This window comes from Zootermopsis nevadensis, unplaced genomic scaffold, assembly GCF_977971745.1.
Source record: "Zootermopsis nevadensis isolate Lab colony 2312 unplaced genomic scaffold, Znev_1.0 Znev_ptg000008l, whole genome shotgun sequence".
Taxonomy (NCBI): domain Eukaryota; kingdom Metazoa; phylum Arthropoda; class Insecta; order Blattodea; family Termopsidae; genus Zootermopsis; species Zootermopsis nevadensis.
This window is the reverse complement of record NW_028259140.1, coordinates 5,006,727-5,025,872: the sequence shown is the minus strand read 5'-3', so window position 1 is coordinate 5,025,872 and position 19,146 is coordinate 5,006,727. Positions and strand designations below refer to the sequence as shown.

At 37.7% G+C, this 19,146-nt stretch overlaps 1 protein-coding gene across 6 annotated transcripts; it reads left to right on the top strand.

Moving 5' to 3' along the window:
• Positions 1-504: 504 nt before the first annotated feature.
• On the top strand, positions 505-18,497 carry LOC110835022 (alpha-galactosidase MYORG). Of its 6 annotated transcripts, none has more exons than XM_022074820.2 (8): positions 505-768; positions 2,888-3,203; positions 6,260-6,547; positions 12,047-12,138; positions 14,454-14,610; positions 14,781-14,915; positions 15,211-16,878; positions 17,057-18,497. In XM_022074820.2, exons 2-8 carry the CDS (start codon positions 3,183-3,185, stop codon positions 17,372-17,374), a joined length of 2,679 nt encoding a protein of 892 aa, XP_021930512.1. In that variant the 5' UTR covers positions 505-768; positions 2,888-3,182; the 3' UTR covers positions 17,375-18,497. The 6 variants fall into 6 exon arrangements, with proteins under 6 accessions (XP_021930512.1, XP_021930513.1, XP_021930514.1 ...); XM_022074821.1 differs by lacking the exon at positions 505-768 and adding an exon at positions 2,759-2,776; XM_022074822.2 differs by lacking the exons at positions 505-768; positions 2,888-3,203; positions 6,260-6,547 and adding an exon at positions 9,800-10,561.
• Positions 18,498-19,146: the final 649 nt, after the last annotated feature.

The window sequence follows — 19,146 nt, the reverse complement described above, 5'->3', positions numbered from 1 at the left end:
AGTCGCCATCCTCTGAAATCGTCCACTACATTTTTCGAAATCGGATGTTTTAATTATACACAAGGATCGATTCCGCTCCTACAACATAATTTAATTACTGTCTTTTAAGTTCTCATGGTGATCCGAAAAACCTTCTGTTTTAATTGTCTTTGTCCTGAAACCGTGTAGTAGGGGAAAAGGTTTGCGACGTTATCCCCCCCCCCAAAAAAAAAAAACTTCTGCCCATAAATATCAAAACAGCAACAAAAACCATAAACTTAAGGAATCCTTAGTCGACTGCCGTCTTACGTAACACAGGTACGTAACAAGTAATGCAGCTTTTGAGGGAAACAACGTGTGTTTGAATGTCAGTGTGGGCACCTCGCCTGTTGTAAACCGGTTTGTATACGCAGATATTACGTCAGTGATACTGAGTAGGTGATTTACAAGGAAGATTCCGTAAAACTTGGCGTGGTCGACCGTCGAGTAAAGGTGAACACTGTCTTCGTTTCAATAACTGGAACCCTGCCCCTAAGTGTCGTGCTTAAGTAGTACACAAGTCATCAGCAGGCCCTCCCCCCACCTCTTCTGCTACACCAAGACAGTGTTTTGGTGTCCTTCGTGTTTCCCTCTCTTGGAGCGCAGCTGACTGTTCCGAGTTCAGTGTCAGCGGGGGAAGCAGTCGAGAGGGCTTACCGGACTATTCATTAGTCACCTGCTCTGCCTAGGAACCAGGACTTCTCGGCTCGTGCATCGGACAGAGCGTTGCAGGCTAATTTGTGGCTGCAGGTACGTAAATAACACCGTCTATTTTCTCTGCGCTCAAACTCGCGGAAATAAAAATTCGCTCGAAATAAACATGGCTGGGATAATGCTGGACGTCTATACGAAAGGTGAGATTTCAGGTTATCACGGCGGAGAACATGAAGATTCCTTGTTTTCTGTGTTACTCTTTGCAGTCTGATAAACGTTTCGGAGGTTTTGATGCTTACGTCTCCTTTGGGGTTGAAGTTGGAGACAACATGTTTCTCAGAAACGTCGGTATGCTTCTGCATGTTAATTTACTGCAGTCGTGTCGCACTATTTTCAATCTCAGATCTCAAACACTTTGCTCACAACCGTTTCTCTGTTCTGTACAGGAAATGTTTAAAACGTTCGCTGAATTAGTGCGTTGAGCCCGAATTTCGTTGTCAGATTTATGATTTTTTCCGGGCGCAAAATCATGACCTCTAAAACTTGATATGTGTTCGAAGTTGTTTATCTTAATTCGATTTCATTATTAAAGGTAATGCTTATGAGAATCGCAGATGCGTTTGTATTATGTGTGTCTTCGATCGGCATTAATGCGAACAGTACACACATTACACAGCAGAGTTGCAAGACATACAGACTTAGTGTCTTCACTTAACTTGTGTTCAGTGTGTCTGAATATCTTAGCTTCTTTGAATACAAACTTTGGTGGTTTATAGCAAGTTAGCGAGACAATTAGTATCGAAAAGAAAAGAAAATTTCTTAAGAATAACAAACTCTTTCTGTAAATATATTTTTGTTTCTTGTCGTAACAAGCATCACTAAGTACACAGAATTGCTTTTGAATTGGCATAATGCAACTTTAAATATTTATTAAAGTGATTTAAGTATGGTACAGTTTAAATATACTACATTCAGGACATTGTGATTGTCCAAAACTATTAACATCGGAATGACATTATGGAGATATATTATTTTGAAATTAGCGTGTACTTGCTTTGCGTTCTGAGTTTGTTCTGTTCTTCCGGTCGGCCGACCTGCATCGTAATTGACCCTTTGTGGTTTCCACCAGTTCATCAGGAAATAAAGTTGACTGTGGCCAATTCTCTACGTAATCTCAGTCAAGCGCCTATACGAATATACGTCCATAGCTCAGTTAATGTGTTGACAAGATGAAGACAACAGACTAATTTGTCTTTTACTTAATGTAACAACTAATGAAATAAAATTTTACTTGAGTACATTACCGCGTAACTTGTGTATGATCTGAAGCATAACTTAAGATTCTTTCTGTCATAGTCTTCAAGGATTAATCAATTTAAAACATGAACCAGCTGCAAAAATTATCTCTTCATTGTCCTCTTAAACTTGTGCAGTCGATTCACGATACCTGTACTCATTAATTTCATCTACGTGATCCTTTTATGTTTTTATAAGTGCAGTAATCTCTTTAACTACATTATCTATTGCAATGTTTAAACCTCGACTTTATTTGTTTAAATTAGACAAGGATATGAACGTCGTCTTACCTAATTTTGTTGTACATTTAACGATCCTGTCAGCAGCTCAGAATATATCGCATCGAATCATGGGATGGATAGTAAATTGGAAAGGGTGTGGCAAAGACATAATTTACGTGGAGGGACTGAGGAAAACATCTGAATACTGCAGTCCGTATAGCCGATCTCAGGGCCGAAATTTGAAACCGATATTTGTAATTTGATGTTTAAAAGTTAGTGAGAGTTTGTACTGTGGTCTTCTTGATTGTGACACCCTATGATCTTGTAGAAACGTTTCGGAGAACCTGCTGCCTCCATAAGACCCTGATAATTGTACTGTAAACTTGGTATTGCTTTCTATATTGTATGTTTGGATTCTGACGATAATGTGATATAGTCGGGTTTATTCGGTTTGTGGACTTTGTCCATCGTTCAAGGACTTTTCGTAAACAGGATCCGTTTTCGTCTTCAGGTGTATGGGGCAAGGGCGCCTACTGTGTTGGGGCCGATAGAAAGAGCTAGTCTCAATCACTGGACAACCTGGGTGTGTTCGTATTTAGAGAGAATTGTAGATGTCCACTATGGTTCAGACATTTCGTGCATTTTGAGAGCAATGATTTGATTTGTTGATGCAATCGTCCATTTTTTTTTCCTTGCAGGAAGGAGACGTGCAGGACTGCAAGCGGCCACTTCATTTTGACGGACGGAACGTTCATTATCAAACGAGATAAGTTTCTGCTGACAGGACTGTGCAAGTTTTACTCATCACTTCCTAAGAATATATTTTTAAAGCGCGGATGTTACTATGTCTCCCAATTGGTGATAAATTATTCATGACAGGAATCTTCGAGGAAAGTCCTTCGAGTGTGGTTTGTGAAATGGTGTAACAGTGGATGTTATCAAACGTGCTCCTTTCTGCTTACAAGTTTCTTGGTTTGAAGAAAAGCTGGAAGTATGAATACAGCCAGAATTCCGGTGAGTATCAAGTACAGCTTCCAAAGTTCTTGTGGTCCGTCCTAGAATTATTTTTTGCGCACTTTGAGAGAGGTGTGTACCTGGCACTTGTGACAAACTTTAAAAAAATACCGGATGCTACTTTTGTACAATTAATTTAAAAAGTTTAACTTATAACTCCAAAGCTTTACGAGTTATGAGGTTTATTTATATTTGGTTAGGAAGCATTTCATATGATTTTCAATGAGTAGTGTGGGGTATTATTTAAGTGTTTTATCGAATTAATTACCAAAGAAAAATCTCGTGTACGTAAATCTTTTAACACGGTAGAGGTTATTTTTTTAGCACTGTATTTAAAAAAATACATTTGACACAACTTAAAAGAATAGACAAAGATATCAGGCAATGGAACAAGTATGTCTGGTAAATTTCAGCACAATTTTATACTTCCGGGTTTAATGAGTATACCGCATCGGGGAGAAATTAAGAGATTAGTTCATTTCTAAAAGAAATTTTGAGATTTTTCATGTATGTGTTCTTTTTAAGGCCTTTATGTTGACCCGTTAATTAATATTCGCGAAAATAGGTATGAAGATTGTACTATTGAGATACACGAAAATGGTTACTAGTCTCGTAAACTTTCTCAAGCAGGCGGGGACATGAACGCTCTTAGCAAGGGGATATAAAACGCCATTACAAATTTTTAACAAAATGTTCAATATTAGACTGCCAGTAGATACTTTTGGAATATTTTCCACTGATATTATAATATAATATAATATAACTTACATGATTTTCTGGACTGGAGTGGCCATTTTTAATCTATTTTTGTCAGGTATCTTCAGGAATCTCGATCTATTAACCCCCCCCCCCCCCTCGGGAATACGATACATGCTAAAGCCCCACGTAACTCTAAACTCAGCTACGGTTAGGTTCTGCTTTGTGACAAACTCATTTTTCGCTAGTTCGATCGCTGGCGCCTGTGCCCCATTATATCGTGGTGGTTCCACGTTAAGTAGGACATTCTGTATATATAGCACTGCTGTCGGTTAAGAGGCGCCTCATCTTACAAGACTTCGCTTCTGTATGCTATTCAAGCGAGGTCGGCTTTGTGTGTTTGTTTAAATAAAATAATTTATGAGACACCTAATTAAATATTTATACTATTTGTGCCTTTCTTGTTTGCTGTGAAGTGTGTATCGAGTTTTACGTCATAGATTGCGTTTTCGCCTTGAGAAGTGTTTACATAAAGAATTATGAAAATTAAATACAAATAAAGATGTTTGTCTCCTTAATAGCAGAAGATAAATTTGTTTTCCAGTTACAGACTACTCTTAACAACTATGTGGTTTCTCATAATGCAAAACAGGGGTGGAGAAACACATGTACGCGCTAAATAGGACTATTTTGTAATGAATCTAACAAGTTTGACGCCCCACTATAAGCCACCCAACAAACCGTGTTAACCAAGCGCAAGGCGGATAACATTTTATCAGTGCACATGATTTTCTAACCGGTTTTCCTTGTTTTCCTCCAGCACTTAAGACGAATACCAGAAATTAATAATGCAGTATAATACAATGGAATCTATTTGTAGCTGTATTACGCGTATCTGGCCAAGTTCTTAGTAAAGACACTAGATGGCAGGATGGTCTATTTTACAAATGCTGCTGCCATTAAGCAGCTTTTACACGTGTTTCTAATTTATACGGGAGAATGAGTGGGATAAAGGGTTTGAAGGATTAATATACGAAAAAAATAATTTCCCGTGGAATTTCAACGGACATTTCCCACTAATATTTTAAAATAGATCACGGAAATGTCCTTACATGTTTAAAATCCAGCAAAATATCACCTTCGATGTAACAACGCAGTTTACAGCTGCATCGTTAAATAGATATAACCTACGAACAAAGCAGGTTCAGATTAAAATTTGGGTTTTTGTGGTTCCAAAATTTACAAACCTGGTAATCCTGTTAAGTTCTCCAACATTATTTTAATGGTAAGTCCTAGTATAATGTGCGCTGTTGGGTCCAATCCATATAGATAGTCCCTGTCTCCAGATGATTTATCTGAAGATGGAGACAGATTCCAGTCTCCGAAACGTCTTGTTCTTAATTCAGTTAGAACGACAGTAATTTCCAAGAAGTTTACTACAGACACAGTAATGTTTGAAAATATGGAACGTGTCAAAGTATCGTAGTATTTATCTCGCGGTATATTGTTACAGTAATTTTAACGATGTAATCTCAATCCATCCCAAGGTCTGCAAAAATCTGTTACTTACAATCAGCGTGTGTAAAAGTAATTAAGTATTGTTCTAATTGCTGTGGTACATTTTATTATCACGCAGCAGAACTGAGCCAACACGACGTCCCGACTAAATATCACTCTGGGTTTTTCCAGCAAACAACTGGAGAATCTGAGATAAAAGATAATTGTTTATTCACCACAGTCGCCAGATCGATCTATCTCCTTTCGATTCAATTCAATTCAAGAAGTTTAAGTAGCAGGCTGCCATAATAAATTTGATAATGACCCTAACAATTTTATGACTGAATTGACTATCAAAAATATTTATGACTTTATATCATAATAAAAATAAATAAGATAAGATGAGAAGTGATGAGGTGCAAGGAAAGTATTTGAAATTCTTTAAGTATCGTTACGAAAATAAATTTTCATAAAGTTTTTCCAATTGCCATTTCATAACCCAGTCCACATATAACAAATACTTAAATTTAATAACATAATATAATCAATATACTCTTGCATTACATGTTAATAACGATTCTGAAGATATCTTTAGTGGGACAAGCTTAAAATAGCACTGGATTTTAAATGTTTATAAATTAAACAAACAAACATATAGAATTGAAAATGGCATAATAATAGCGGCTTATTTAAGAGTTATGGCTTCCATTAAGAAGTACGGAAAACATTCATTCCTCTGTAATCTACAGCCTCAGTGAACAATAAGGCTCTAATGACCTTCGCTGTAAAAGTCTGAGTGTTTCCTGTGCAATTACAGCAGTTACTTTCCGGTATCGATATGACGATGTCGATTTCACTTGCAGGCGGTGACCGCTTCATTCGATAACATCGAATGGGCAGACAGTGAAAGCGGCGGCGACGGCACAGGGGACGATGGGGTCGCAGAGTCACTCGCCTCTTCCCCTTCGCCGCCCCCGCACCAAGTGCCTAAATTACCGCCGCCACCAGAAGCAGCTGTCCAAGTGCAGTTGCTCAAGCCGCCTCCAGTAACGTTCGGAGTTCCTCACCGACGCAACTCCGTGTCCCTTCCGGCGGGACTCGACATCATGGAGTCGCCAACACCCTCGTCTTCGCCCGCCCTTTCTATGCAGGTCAGTATGAAATCTTTTATTAATGCGATGTGAAACTGGAATGCTCTGGCCAAGCATAATTTGCTGCACAGAAATGCTAGAGATGGGTTAACGCGGTTCAAGATTGGTGTTCGGAAATTGGGAGGGATTTGAGAAAGGAAGATGTACGTATTATAAAAATACCTGCATACAATTACATGTAAATTTGAGAATGAAATCAGTAATATGTCATTTTAAATAGGGAAGGGGGGAGTAGAATTATAGTTATAGACATAAATATTATATAGTAAGAATCAGCGTCATAACATTTTAATATGTCAAGTGTGCTGCATAATTTATGTTATAGCGACACTTCTGACGCAGATAAACCTTTAGTGGTACCTAAATAACCTATTTCCCTTGAACAGATCTTTATTGATAGCAAGTACGTCGTGCGAGTAAGATGGATATTTATGTAATTCGAACTATCTCTCTTCCCGGTTTGTAACTATGAAAATGTCTTATTTCATTCTCTCACCGAGGATGCTGAAGTGCTTTGGACAAGTTTCGTAGGATTAAATTGGATTTTTAATTGTGCCTGATTTTTAGTGCGTATCTACAGAAAATACGGCAGAAACTAATATTTACGGCTGATTATATTCAGAATAAAAATAATTAATTAATGAAGGGCCTTCGGAGATTATTTACAACCGTGCATAATAATTTGCAAAAAAATAATTGCGTTTCTAAGAACTGAACATAGCTTTACGTGTAGTTTAATAGCAGTGACACGATGTGAAACATTTTGCACGTGACTGTACGGCATTATTTCAACCAAATCAACCACCGCACAGCCAGGCTCAACATTCTTCTGTACTAGAGGTCACGTGACCCACTTCTGATTAAGTACATCGTTATTGGGCATGTACCATGACGCATTTTAAGTTTGCAGTGGGGAACGCGAATGTACGAAGAGACTGAGACTGACTTGGCTTTGCTGTACCGTACATTATGTTGGCGAAATCACATTTGCAGATTAAAAACTTTATCTGTGTGTCATTGTTTATAAGGAAAAACACTCAAATGATTGGAAGTTTCAATATATGTACTCAGACGTCTAAAGAAATTTCGTATTTATTTATTTGTTGTTTATTTAATGACGCTGTCAGGAGCTTAGAATTGTCGGGATATTACTCTTAATAGAAGCGGTTTTCCTGTTGCACACGCGTGTGGTGTATCAGAGACCCTTTTCAAAAGCTCGTAGTACAAAGCAGCCGATGCTAGTTCCTGCCAACACATTGAATAAGCAATCGCGGGCAATCGACAAAGGATGACCCAACAGCTTGGGGTCTGAGCGGGGGACTTGAAACTTCTCACTGTAAAAAGCACAGGGCTTTGGGTTAGTGAAGTCTTATGAACACGGTAACGAAACTTCTGGTTCTGTAAAATGTTGGCATTATCTTCACTAGTTGAGCGACTGGTGGCTTATAAAGGGCTTACTCCCACCAAACGGACTCTGACATAGCGTGACGGACATTGGTTCATTTCCCAAGATGGACTATGAGTCCTTGTCTGCTGTCCACTGCGGATTATTTTGTGTATTAGTATTAATCATCATATCTAAACGCTGTTTCGTCTGCAATCCAGTACCGAGGTACGTCGTGGTGACCAGGTAGCCACACGCAGGAAATCTATGACGATCGGTATCCTCTCCACAGGAATAGTTAATAAAGTCACTGAACAGTTTTTCTCTACGTAATTATTTATGAACGTGGTGTAGGGAATGTTCTATCATTTGGCAGCTTGAGCCTCAAAGCCTATATAAATCTCTGTTTAGAGCGTGTTATCGTCAAAGAAGATTAATTCTCTGGATACAGTTAATATGTATTGTGATACAATTAACGGTAGCTTGAAATATTTTGAATTTTCGTGGCAGCCGGCAAGCTTTTATTAAAATCCCGCCGAATACCTGAACAATTTACCTTCGTTTACCATGAGATTTCAAATTCTCACGGCGGCATACTTTGAGGATAGCTTTCTTCTGGGTTATACGCCATATATTCTGGTAGAAGCGTACCGACGTTTCAGACGAGCTTGCTGCCTCTATCATCATTACATCGCCTTGATGATCGCGCCTCCGAAACGTCGACACACTTCTACCAGAATATACGGCGAAGCAGTCTAGAAGACAGACGTGTGCATTCGGTATCTTGCAGGACATCAACTGTGGATTTAAGAGTTTCGAAAAACCCAAGATAACAGATATGATGTTCAAATACAGATAGCACTGCCTTCGAAGCGTCCGGTGGCACTGTTATCACATGCAGCTCAGTAAGTTATTCATCCCTGTCCGTCTACACCATCGAAGAGACTTGACGATTTGCATTTGTATTTGTTCAAATTACTTTAAATTTAACTTGTCATCATAATACAGAAAAATTAATCGGAAAATATGAAAATTTATCAATAAAGATGCTTAAGTATTGTCATATAAGTCATTGTAATTGGTTCAGTCCTGAAAGTTGTTGGGTCGAGTGTTGCATGAACTGTCAGTGATTCGTTGAGATTAGATTCTAAGGGATAAAAGCGATATCTAACGAGACATCAATCAGGAAATTTTTGTGAATATAGGCTATCTGGCAGAAAGGCATATACTGTGATACACGTGGCTTTGTCTGACAACGTAAACATATTTGTAGTTATGCATAGAATAAATAACCCTTCTGTTGCGTGATAAGCAAATGCATTTGACTGTGAAACATTTATATAAGACAGAGTTGAAGTTTGAAGGTTTCTGACGACCGTACATAAATGGACTAACAAGTAAAGTTGCTATTTTGGACTTTGTACGTCTTCTAAATTAGAAATTGTGAAATTACAAAAATTGCAACTTTTCAGAAGCTGGATTCTACCTTCGTTTTTTTAAGTAACAGTGGGGACGAAGGCAGAAAGCCCGGTTATGGTCCAGGTCGACATGACGTTGCTACCCGGTAGATCAGCACCAACGTCTTCACCGTCGTAACAACCACAAATTTGTATTCTACCACGTAAATTTATTTAAAATACAATGAATACGAGCTCTTTGCAGTTAACACAAAGATTTTACTAAAAACCGCTCAGATTTTAAGCTACGCAGTTGGAGGTCCATAGACCTATTGTTTCTTTCCCACCTTTACAATGTCATTATGGTTAACACTTCTAAGCCAGCGCATATATTTTGAAACGTACTTAAATGTTACTTATCACTTTTTGGACGGCCTTGTAGTCAGTCGCCTCGTGGTAAGAGAATTGTTTCTAAAGCCATCGGAAGACACTGAAAAATACGTAAGAAGGCGAAAAACTGCTGTTGAAAGTTGGTAGTACTAATTACAGATAAAAGTATTATCCTTAATGCCTTAGTACAAGGTCTCGTGACAATTTAAACAACATTTCTGCAGGAGATAGGATTAAATAACCACATAATCTAGGTCGTCTTATATCTAATCGACTGTTTTCTAGTCTGCTTGGGTAGGAATGAAACAAGTTGGAATACAGTTGAGCAACGCTTTCAGGAGAACTGTAATTATTGGCTTTTGTGGTTAGTTGGAATCTCACCTCCCGTGGTTCAAGGTGAAGAAGATGTTCCAGCCTGAGTCACAATGTAATACGTCATTCTGAATTACGTGTGTCTGGGAAATGGGATTTTATAAACCTTTTGAGCAACAAAGTATCTATCGGGGGAAATGTTGGTGTCGTTATGGTAAATATTGAAGTGAAATAAAAATATTTAGGAAATTTTTGTGACGCCGTAAGAATAAAATTTAAGAAAAGTGACATTTTTACAACAACAAAAAATAATGTATAAAACGTGAAATTCTCGCTTTGGAAAGTTAAGTTGAAGTAATTGTGAATAACACAGAGTGTTGTGAATTGGGCTTATTTTTGAAAGTGCAGATAATTGTTCTGGTTATAAAAAACTGTGTTCGAACAACTATGACGAGTGGTTTAGATGACTCAGGAACTGAGAAGCTACTGGCACCAGATTCCTTTACGATCGACGCAGTCGGAAATAAAGAGGTATGACTACAGTAATTTGTTTCACATTAATTATTTTTAAGTTTTTTAATTGCGATGTAATCTATCATTAAGCAATAGAAAACAAATAGATTATTTTGGCCGAACACTTCTCTTCCCTTCATAATGCATTGCTGCACGGTTCCAGAAGTTTTAATACAGAAACAAATATCACCAGGCTTTATTATCAGTATGTACGAGCAGGTTAGCACAGCGAAAACGCGTTAGTGTCGCATTCAGAGCTGTGCCCTGTTTGATTCCCGTCCTGAAAAGTGTTGCTATTTTCTTCAGACCCTCCTTGAAAATGCCGGAATGATCTTATGATAGTTTATTAACACTGCTCGCAGCCTCCAGTCTCATAATTCATGAAACCATATCAGCTTCGACTCAATATAACAGGAGCAGTTGAAACATTTTTGTTTATCAAGAAACGAACATATAATTCGCTGCTACGTAGAATCGTCTATATTGTGCATTAGCCGAATAATTGAATATAATCAGACAACCAAATGTATATAATTATCAACTTGGAACACAAAAACGTGGATAATAGTAAACAGATGAAATGTCGTCAGCAGTTCCTCTAGAAATTTTTGGGGCCAGTATCGTGTTTTAGCTTTCCTGGAATACGTTTTTGGTTTCATTACTACTACTGATATTAGCATCTAAAAAACAACAACACAACTTGTAAAGCGTAAATAAGGACGACTCAACATGTAAGATACGAAAGCTTGTTTTCGTTGTGTGCTGTTTTGGTAAATCATATGTTTTGTACAAGTGCCAGAGATAACAAGAAGCTATTGAAACTGATGTGAAAAACCATGGGGACTTTTTCTCTAAACCTGCAGTTTAGCAATGACTGGCTTTTTATCTTTATCTCGGAATTTGAGACTTATGGACCTGTTTTCAAACTCTTCGCCACGTATAGACATCGGAGGAATGTGGAAATAAACACAAAGGAGAGAAGATCATTGATCCATCATCCAGTGAAATTAACTGGGAAAATGAGGGCTGTATACAGATAGGGGGAGGGGAAGACATCAAATTAATATTTTGGTGAAAGGCGGTATTTCGAAGTTGAAGTTACTGAGGAGATGTTTGGAAATTGGGATGGAGAGAAACATTAATGTGGAATATGGACCCCATTGTAGGCATTCAGGGATTAGCACGAGGTAGGATTATAAAAAAAAATTAGAATAAAATTAGGGCAAGCGAAAATAGGAGGGGGCACTTAAGAAACATACTGAGGAATGTTTACTATAACTAGAGATAATGAAGGTGTGCAATAAACCCACATTTTTGTGACATTGACTAAAGCTGACAATAAATCCGATATTGCAGACCTCAAGGTAAAGGCCAGGATAAGAAAGCAAGTAGTAGAGTAAATAAATTAATATGTATGAATGACTATGAAACAGTCAAGTCGTCACTCGAATTGTTCTATAAAATAGCGGTTCTGTGACAGTGGTCGCTGTATTGGGTTTGCAGGATACGTCGTCCAGACATGGCGACGATTCAAGTGACGACACATTTACGGATGGTGACGGCGGAATTTCAGAAGAGGACACTGTCGCTGTTAAGTAAGTCATTCCAAATTGAAACCCAATAACTTTAATTGCAAGAATGAGTGTTGGTCTTTTGAATTGTAACTGTGTGTGGACTTTCTAGTAATTAGATACGAATGTTCGGAGATGCATACTGCCACAACCTTCAGGACTTAACATCAGAAGACGGATACAATATATTGCTTCGAAACGCTAGTAACCATCTGCAGTTTCACATGGCGTCACAACTCAGAAGAATATTATCAGCACATAGTGCAGTACCGATATTGTGGCTCCCACAATTTCACGCAACCCCCATTTTGTTGTTGCCAATTATAGGAAACGAGAAGATATGAATTTGGCACAGCCTCCAATGAATTAGGTTGAATTTTCAGAAGCGTGAATTTATTTGAGTATTCTCCAATGACATAATGTCCATACCAAATTTCATGAAAATCCGTCCAGCTTACAGTGTTGTTACCAATGGAGTGTGTAAGTTGGGTTATTTTAGCGATGCGCATGCGCAGAAGATAGTGGATTATGGTGCCAACGTTGGTTGAACCTAAACACGACGTTGAACATCCGTCAGTTTGGTATTACGGGAGTGTATGTGTTTAAAAGGCATAAGTTCGAAGTTGTTTGGTGTGGCATACCGTTTATACTAAATACTAAATCATGAACGTCTTTCCAGTTATTCTCTAGTTATTACTTGCTTGCAAACAAATATGTTTGGTAATATGTTTAATTTAAGTTTGTTAACAACAGACGCGCCCATTATTTTCTTCCCAATACTAAAATGTAGAGTATTCAGTCATGACGACTTGTGTTGATGGCAGTAACAAGCGAAATTTTACATAATTTCTCGTTTACTATCTGCCACGATCAGCTGTTTGGCGATGGCATGGTCTTCAAGATTGTCCTCACTGTGTCACAATATGTTTGTAAACCGTGTTGAGAATGAATCAGTGCTGTTTTTTACATAGTTGAAAATACGGGTTCACTTACAGTTAAGTATACTGGTGTGTGTAGGAATGCATTTTACGTCAATTAAATTAACTACTAATGGTGTAATTGATCAAACCTGTGGCACTGAATTTAAAGGCAATAAGTTCCAACTATTTGCGTGTGTTTATTTTGGTGACCTACCTACTAACTGGGAGGTTGCTGCGATGGAATGCGAATGTCCTTGTATACCGATTATACGGTACAAAAATTTAGTGTAAAAGTGTGGATGTGTAAAGGGACAAGCCAGAGGTGTGATGTAGTGGGTAAAAGTGTACATAATGGTCTTTTTAGGTTATAAAGCGCTTTTTACATTGCTTAGTACTTGTTATATTTATTTAGAACAAGGTGGGTAAAATAGAAACAGTCCCAGAATGAAGCAAGATATTATAAAAAGCTACTTCTTTACTTTTTGTAACTTTTTATGGTTGTAGTTAATTGAGAGTAAGCCACAGTTAGTGTAGTTTTTAAAGTTATTGTATGTGCTTTCATCATCAACTTTCTTGATCAATTTGAGTCCTGTTTATCGCATACTTGTTCATCATCATTTCTGCATGGTGTGGGCCAGTCATGTTTTTAAAACAGATTGGTTGAAGAATTTTGGAAGGGGGTAAAAATTGGTAAGAGCAGCCCTGAGTTTTCAGATGAAATGCCAGTGTATAAAGAAGTAAGTCAATCTTATGTCTGAATTTTGTTGAGTTCCATCACTGGAACTTTGCACTTCTCCCATAAAAATTATTGACAAAGCATTGAGTGTTACCCAGAATTCTTGACCCCTGAAGCTTCAGGTATATTAAAAACTGATTCATGTCACTCAAAGTAAACAAGTCCTTTCTGTATAGTCATAGAAAGATAATATATGGAAGTTTAGCTGGAATTAATGCTTTTTTGCCAAATATTATTAATAGTTTGTTTTGGAGGCATTAGGTTCAGTCCATACTATTAATTTTGTTTGTGATTATACTTTTGTTTCATGAAGCCAAGTCGGGGGTGTCAGAATCAAGACCGAAGTGCAGGATAATCTAATTGAATGAGTGCAGTTTACTTCACAGTGCTACTTGCATTTGTTGTTTTGAAAAATGAGGGCATTACTTTACAGTACACATTTGTTTTCCTATGAAATTTTGTATGAACAGTGTACCAAATGGAAGTCATTTTATTCTATACTGTTCTTAATGAAATTTTTATGGCAATGAAAATTTGGATTGTGGTCATTTGTGTTGTGATTTGTATTCTGTAGACAGAGGTGATATGTTTCTCTGTAACTTTGCAAATAAGGTCAGCAAAAGTTGTGCAATGCATAAATTTTGTATGCTTGACGATTTTAATGAAATTATGGATTGTTTCAGAGTCCCACTTCGTACTGCTAGGAGAAAATCAGTTATGCCACCAGGACTTATCAACAACAGTGATTTCTTGGATCCATCTGATGGGCCTGATCAGTCTCCACAGAATTCCATTACCAGTATTAATAGCATCTCCAGTTTACTTAAGGAAAAATTTGCTGTTAAGTATATGTTTTAAAGTTAAAGAGAATCTTTGTAAAGAAGGGTTTTTAAGATAAATGTGAAATTTCAATTCTTCTTATAGCTTATGAGTGTGTATTGAATGTTTGGTACACGTATTTCATTGATATTTCTCTGAGATTGGTAACATTTTTCTTTTTTGTTTTTCAGTTGTCTTTTCCAGGCATGTTGAAGAAGAAAAGACCGCAAGAATACAAACTCCGTGCCTTTGTTGGAATTCTATTCCTTTCTATTGTTTTTCTTGTTGGTTTTGCATATGTATTCTACCACCAACAAGTTCTTCAGGTAATTTCGTTAGTATTTTCATAATAAATGAGATGCAATGTCAGACCCTCCACCCATTGACACATCAAGCACTATACTTTTATCTGTTTTTGGGGTACATGGAAGTTCTTATGTGTAACAATATTTTTAATATATTTGATTGTTTTAAGACTACTGTAACAGATAATTGCTGATGTATAGAACATTGTTGAAGTATAAGCTATAAAGGTACAATTACTCTCCCGTATTTTGTAGACTATGTGCTTTGAAACAGTCGTGTATGTTACTTTGGGTATGTTCTTTTTCTTTTATTCAGAGAGCGTACTTTGAACGTATTCGTTTCAATAAAGAAGAGCGCGTGGTTCGAGTCTTCAGCAATCATGGGCGTGAAATCTTGTATGGCCATCTGGGTGTCCACTTGGGTGGTGATCGGGCATTCCGCTGTTTACCACATGACATTTTGGATGATGTCTCTGTCTGTATGGAGTGGATGCACAAGGCACGTTTATATATGAACTACACAGAGCGCGTTGGTGTGCGCTGCTATCATATAACATGGGAAAGCCTCATGTGGGACTTCTATCCTACTGATTGTTATGACTGGTCCGATGGACGTGGACACTGGTATGGCGGAGGCCAGACCAACAAGATGGCCTGGCCTATTGAGAAGGGTTCGGTGGCCATGTCGCCATTTATTACTGGTGATATAAGAGAACACGTATGGGGAAATGTTTTGAAGCGTTACTTCATCAATTCCAATGGTATTACAGTCTTTGTTGATCCTGATACGCCCCTCTATGTTTCAGTGAATTCAGATCACCCTCATCAGTTTTGTCTTCAGGCACGACACGATGATTTTGCATATGTATACCATTCAACGCCTCTCCCTCAATTAAATTACTCCATTTGTACATCAACTAATATGAAGTCACTGCATTCATTTTTCTCTGAGAAGAAACTTTGGGATGGGTTAAAGGAAGAGGATTTAAAAATAATAAATTCACTTCTAACGGAGCCGGTGTGGCAGATACCCTCGGACCCAGGAAGTGAGTTGACTGAGGGAGCCATTTACAATTATACTGAAGATGTGATTGCTCTTGGTTTCCTGAGACAAGGTCACGTACTTCTAAGTGAAGCCTGGCAGCCGCATGTTGGCGACTTTATTTTGGATCCCGTACGTTTTCCAACGATGGATGAGACTATAAATATAATCCATAGACGTGGATTCCGAATTGTGTTTACAATTCAGCCATTTGTGAGTACAGAATCTGTCAACTTTGCTGAAGCAGTCTGGAAACGCCTGCTTGTTAGCGAACGGGGTACTGGTGGTCACGTTCCGGCATTAACAAGATATAAAGATGTAGCAAGCGCTGGTATGCTAGATATTACAAACAACATAACTGTGCCATGGCTTCAGGCTAGACTGAAAGCTGTGGTGGATAAATATCATATTGATGCCTTTTACCTTGATGTTGGAACTGCTTATGACATGCCTCATTATTACCGCTTTGAGAACCAGCTCACAAACCCAGACCATTATAAGACAGTCTTTATTGACAGTATCTTGCCTGCTGTCGGAGTAGTAGGCGTGTCTAGCGCCATCGCGAGGCCTAAAGCCCCAGTGTTTGTTTCTTTGCCTCCTTTTGCTTCCACTTGGAAGTCTATGCAGTCAATAATCCCCATTGTTTTAACATACGGTGTCCTGGGATATCCATTTATTATGCCTGGGGCAGTTGGTGGAGACTATGAGTCAGAGGAAGAATATGTTGGTGCTACTAAGAATGCAACGGTGGCAGAAAATAAGGCAAGTGATAATGGAGGAACCAATATCCATCTTCCTCTTCCAGATAAGGAACTGTATGTTAGGTGGTTGCAGCTTGCAACATTCCTGCCAGTGATTCGCTACACCCATCTGCCTAGCAAATATGGTGATGATCGTGTTCTAGAGATGGCCAAGGTTCTTACAGCATTACGGCTGAAGACCGTAAGTTCTGAGAGTTTCGTATTATATGTTAATTAGAATTTAAATACTCGTTATTTAAACGTTTCGTTAATGCAGTTAAACTTATTCGTTTAGGTTCCGAGACTTGAATTTTTATTTACTTGTGAAAATACCAGTTTTTAAACAGAGATTTTGACCATCTGTAATGTGTTTCTTCTAGGTGAATCCTCTGTTGGAGAAGTATGTACAAGACGCTTTGAAATTTGGGATTCCAATAATTCGCCCATTGTGGTTATTAGACCCCGGTGACCCAATATGTCATCTGGTTATGGATGAATTCTCAGTTGGTGAAGAGTTAATTGTAGCACCAGTATTATACCCTCAAACTTATGAACGTGAGGTTTATTTACCTACTGGTGTATGGAAGGATGGAATTGATGGCAGTTTGCGAAAGGGAAGTCGCTGGTTACACAACTATGGAGTGCCTGAAGACAAAGTGGCTCATTTCATCAAAATGCCTGATGACACTCGCTTCTGAGTCTATTAGATTTCACTTCTATTAACAAAGTAAAACTGAAACATATTCAGTAGATCAAAGAATTAAATTTTGTTACGCAACATACATCAACAAACAAGACATCATGGACATGGTAGTTTTTTTACTATAAGCCCATTTATTTTTTATTATATGATGATTTTTATCTAATAGATACAGCAAAGGCATCACATTGACTATGTATGACTATTTTGTATATATAATCTTTATTTTCTCAGAAGGGTTACGTACATTGTTTGCTGCTGGATATCATTTAAAAACTGCTGAGTGTGAAGAGATTTAACTGGTTGTGTAACGAGTTTGATGAAGTATACAGTGTATTGTAAATAAGCTAATTTACGTTATTTTGTACAGCGAGAGACAGAATATTTCCATACTTTTCTGTGTGACTTGGAAGCAACTGTATTTATAAATTTCTGTGATAAATGCATTTTTGTAGCCAAAGAGTTAAAGGTCTCAGCCCTCGTGCTTCACCACATTCAAATTTCCCCTTTTCATTTTTGGAACTGGTTAGGGACTGGTGGCAGGCTGTTCTGAACACAACAATAAAACATCGGGTTTTGTTAAGGTGAAGATTTTCTTGACTGGCTGAGCATACTATTAGCTTCTGAAGAAGAATTCTGCTCCTTGGAGTTAATTTTTGTAATATACTTTAATGTATCCATTGTCCTAAATGTATGAACAATGAAGAATAGACCCTGTCTGTCCTTTTATTCACAAAACAAATTTACACATGACTGGGGAAATAAGTGGCATAGTAGGGATTGTGCTATGTGAAAGGATATTTTAAGGTATTTTGGTGTTAGCATGTCTCAGACATATGTAACTTGAGCTCTTGGGGATGAGAATGTTGAGAATTATTTGTAGTTTCAGCAGACATCGCAGTTGCCATCTTGAGGGTTAATGCGTTCCATTAATTCTGTTGGTCTTCCAAAAAATATTGCTTACATATAAAGAGTACACAACTTTAAATATAAGTAGTCTGTTGCTGTGACATTATATTACTGCTGTTTTTCATGTTGCATACAAATATAAGTTTGTGAGAGTTCAATTTTTATATGACTTGAAATGTTTGTATCAATAAATTTACATTTTCTTCAAAACAGTTTCCAGTTTGATTTCTATATATATATACAAATTATTATATATTATGGTATACATTTCATATTTGTTTCTTGAGACACCTGAAGTTCATTCCAGGTTTCAGTTATCAGTCTTATTAATTAAATTTTAATTTGTGTCAATTTTCAGAATCCACGTGAATTCTCTCTGGGGCAGTCTGAGCGTACATAAAAAACTGTTTGGCTGTCCTGAATAAGAAGTGGATATCCTATGGGCAACTGAAAATATAATTTTTTTTGTATGAATATACTGCAGTATTTGTGCAATGTTAGTTTATTTATAATAGGTGGAGTAGCTCAGTCAGTACAGCGACTGACTATAGGCTGGATGACGACTTTGATCCCTAGCAGGGGCAAAACAAGTTCCCCTTTAAGCCTCTGGGGCCTCCTATGCAGTGGGTACCAGAGGCCTTTTTCCCAGGGGTAAAGAAGCCAGGACATGAAGGTGACCACTCACTTCCATCTAGTGCCAAGGTCAGGAAAGAGTGGAGCTTTTCCTCCAGTATGCCATACATCTTCATGACAGGTCCTTTAATAAGTACCAGAAACAACTTTACAACTTCATCAAGTTTTTGAGGGATATGCAAAGGGAACGGAGTTATGAGTAAGAAGGAATTAAAATATTTAAATTCT

Coding starts and splice junctions, on each gene's coding strand:
- LOC110835022 (XM_022074820.2), top strand. CDS start 3,183: ATGAATACAGCCAGAATTCCG. Junction 3,204..6,259: donor TGAATACAGCCAGAATTCCG/GTGAGTATCAAG, acceptor TTTCACTTGCAG/GCGGTGACCGCTTCATTCGA. Junction 12,139..14,453: donor GAGGACACTGTCGCTGTTAA/GTAAGTCATTCC, acceptor GGATTGTTTCAG/AGTCCCACTTCGTACTGCTA.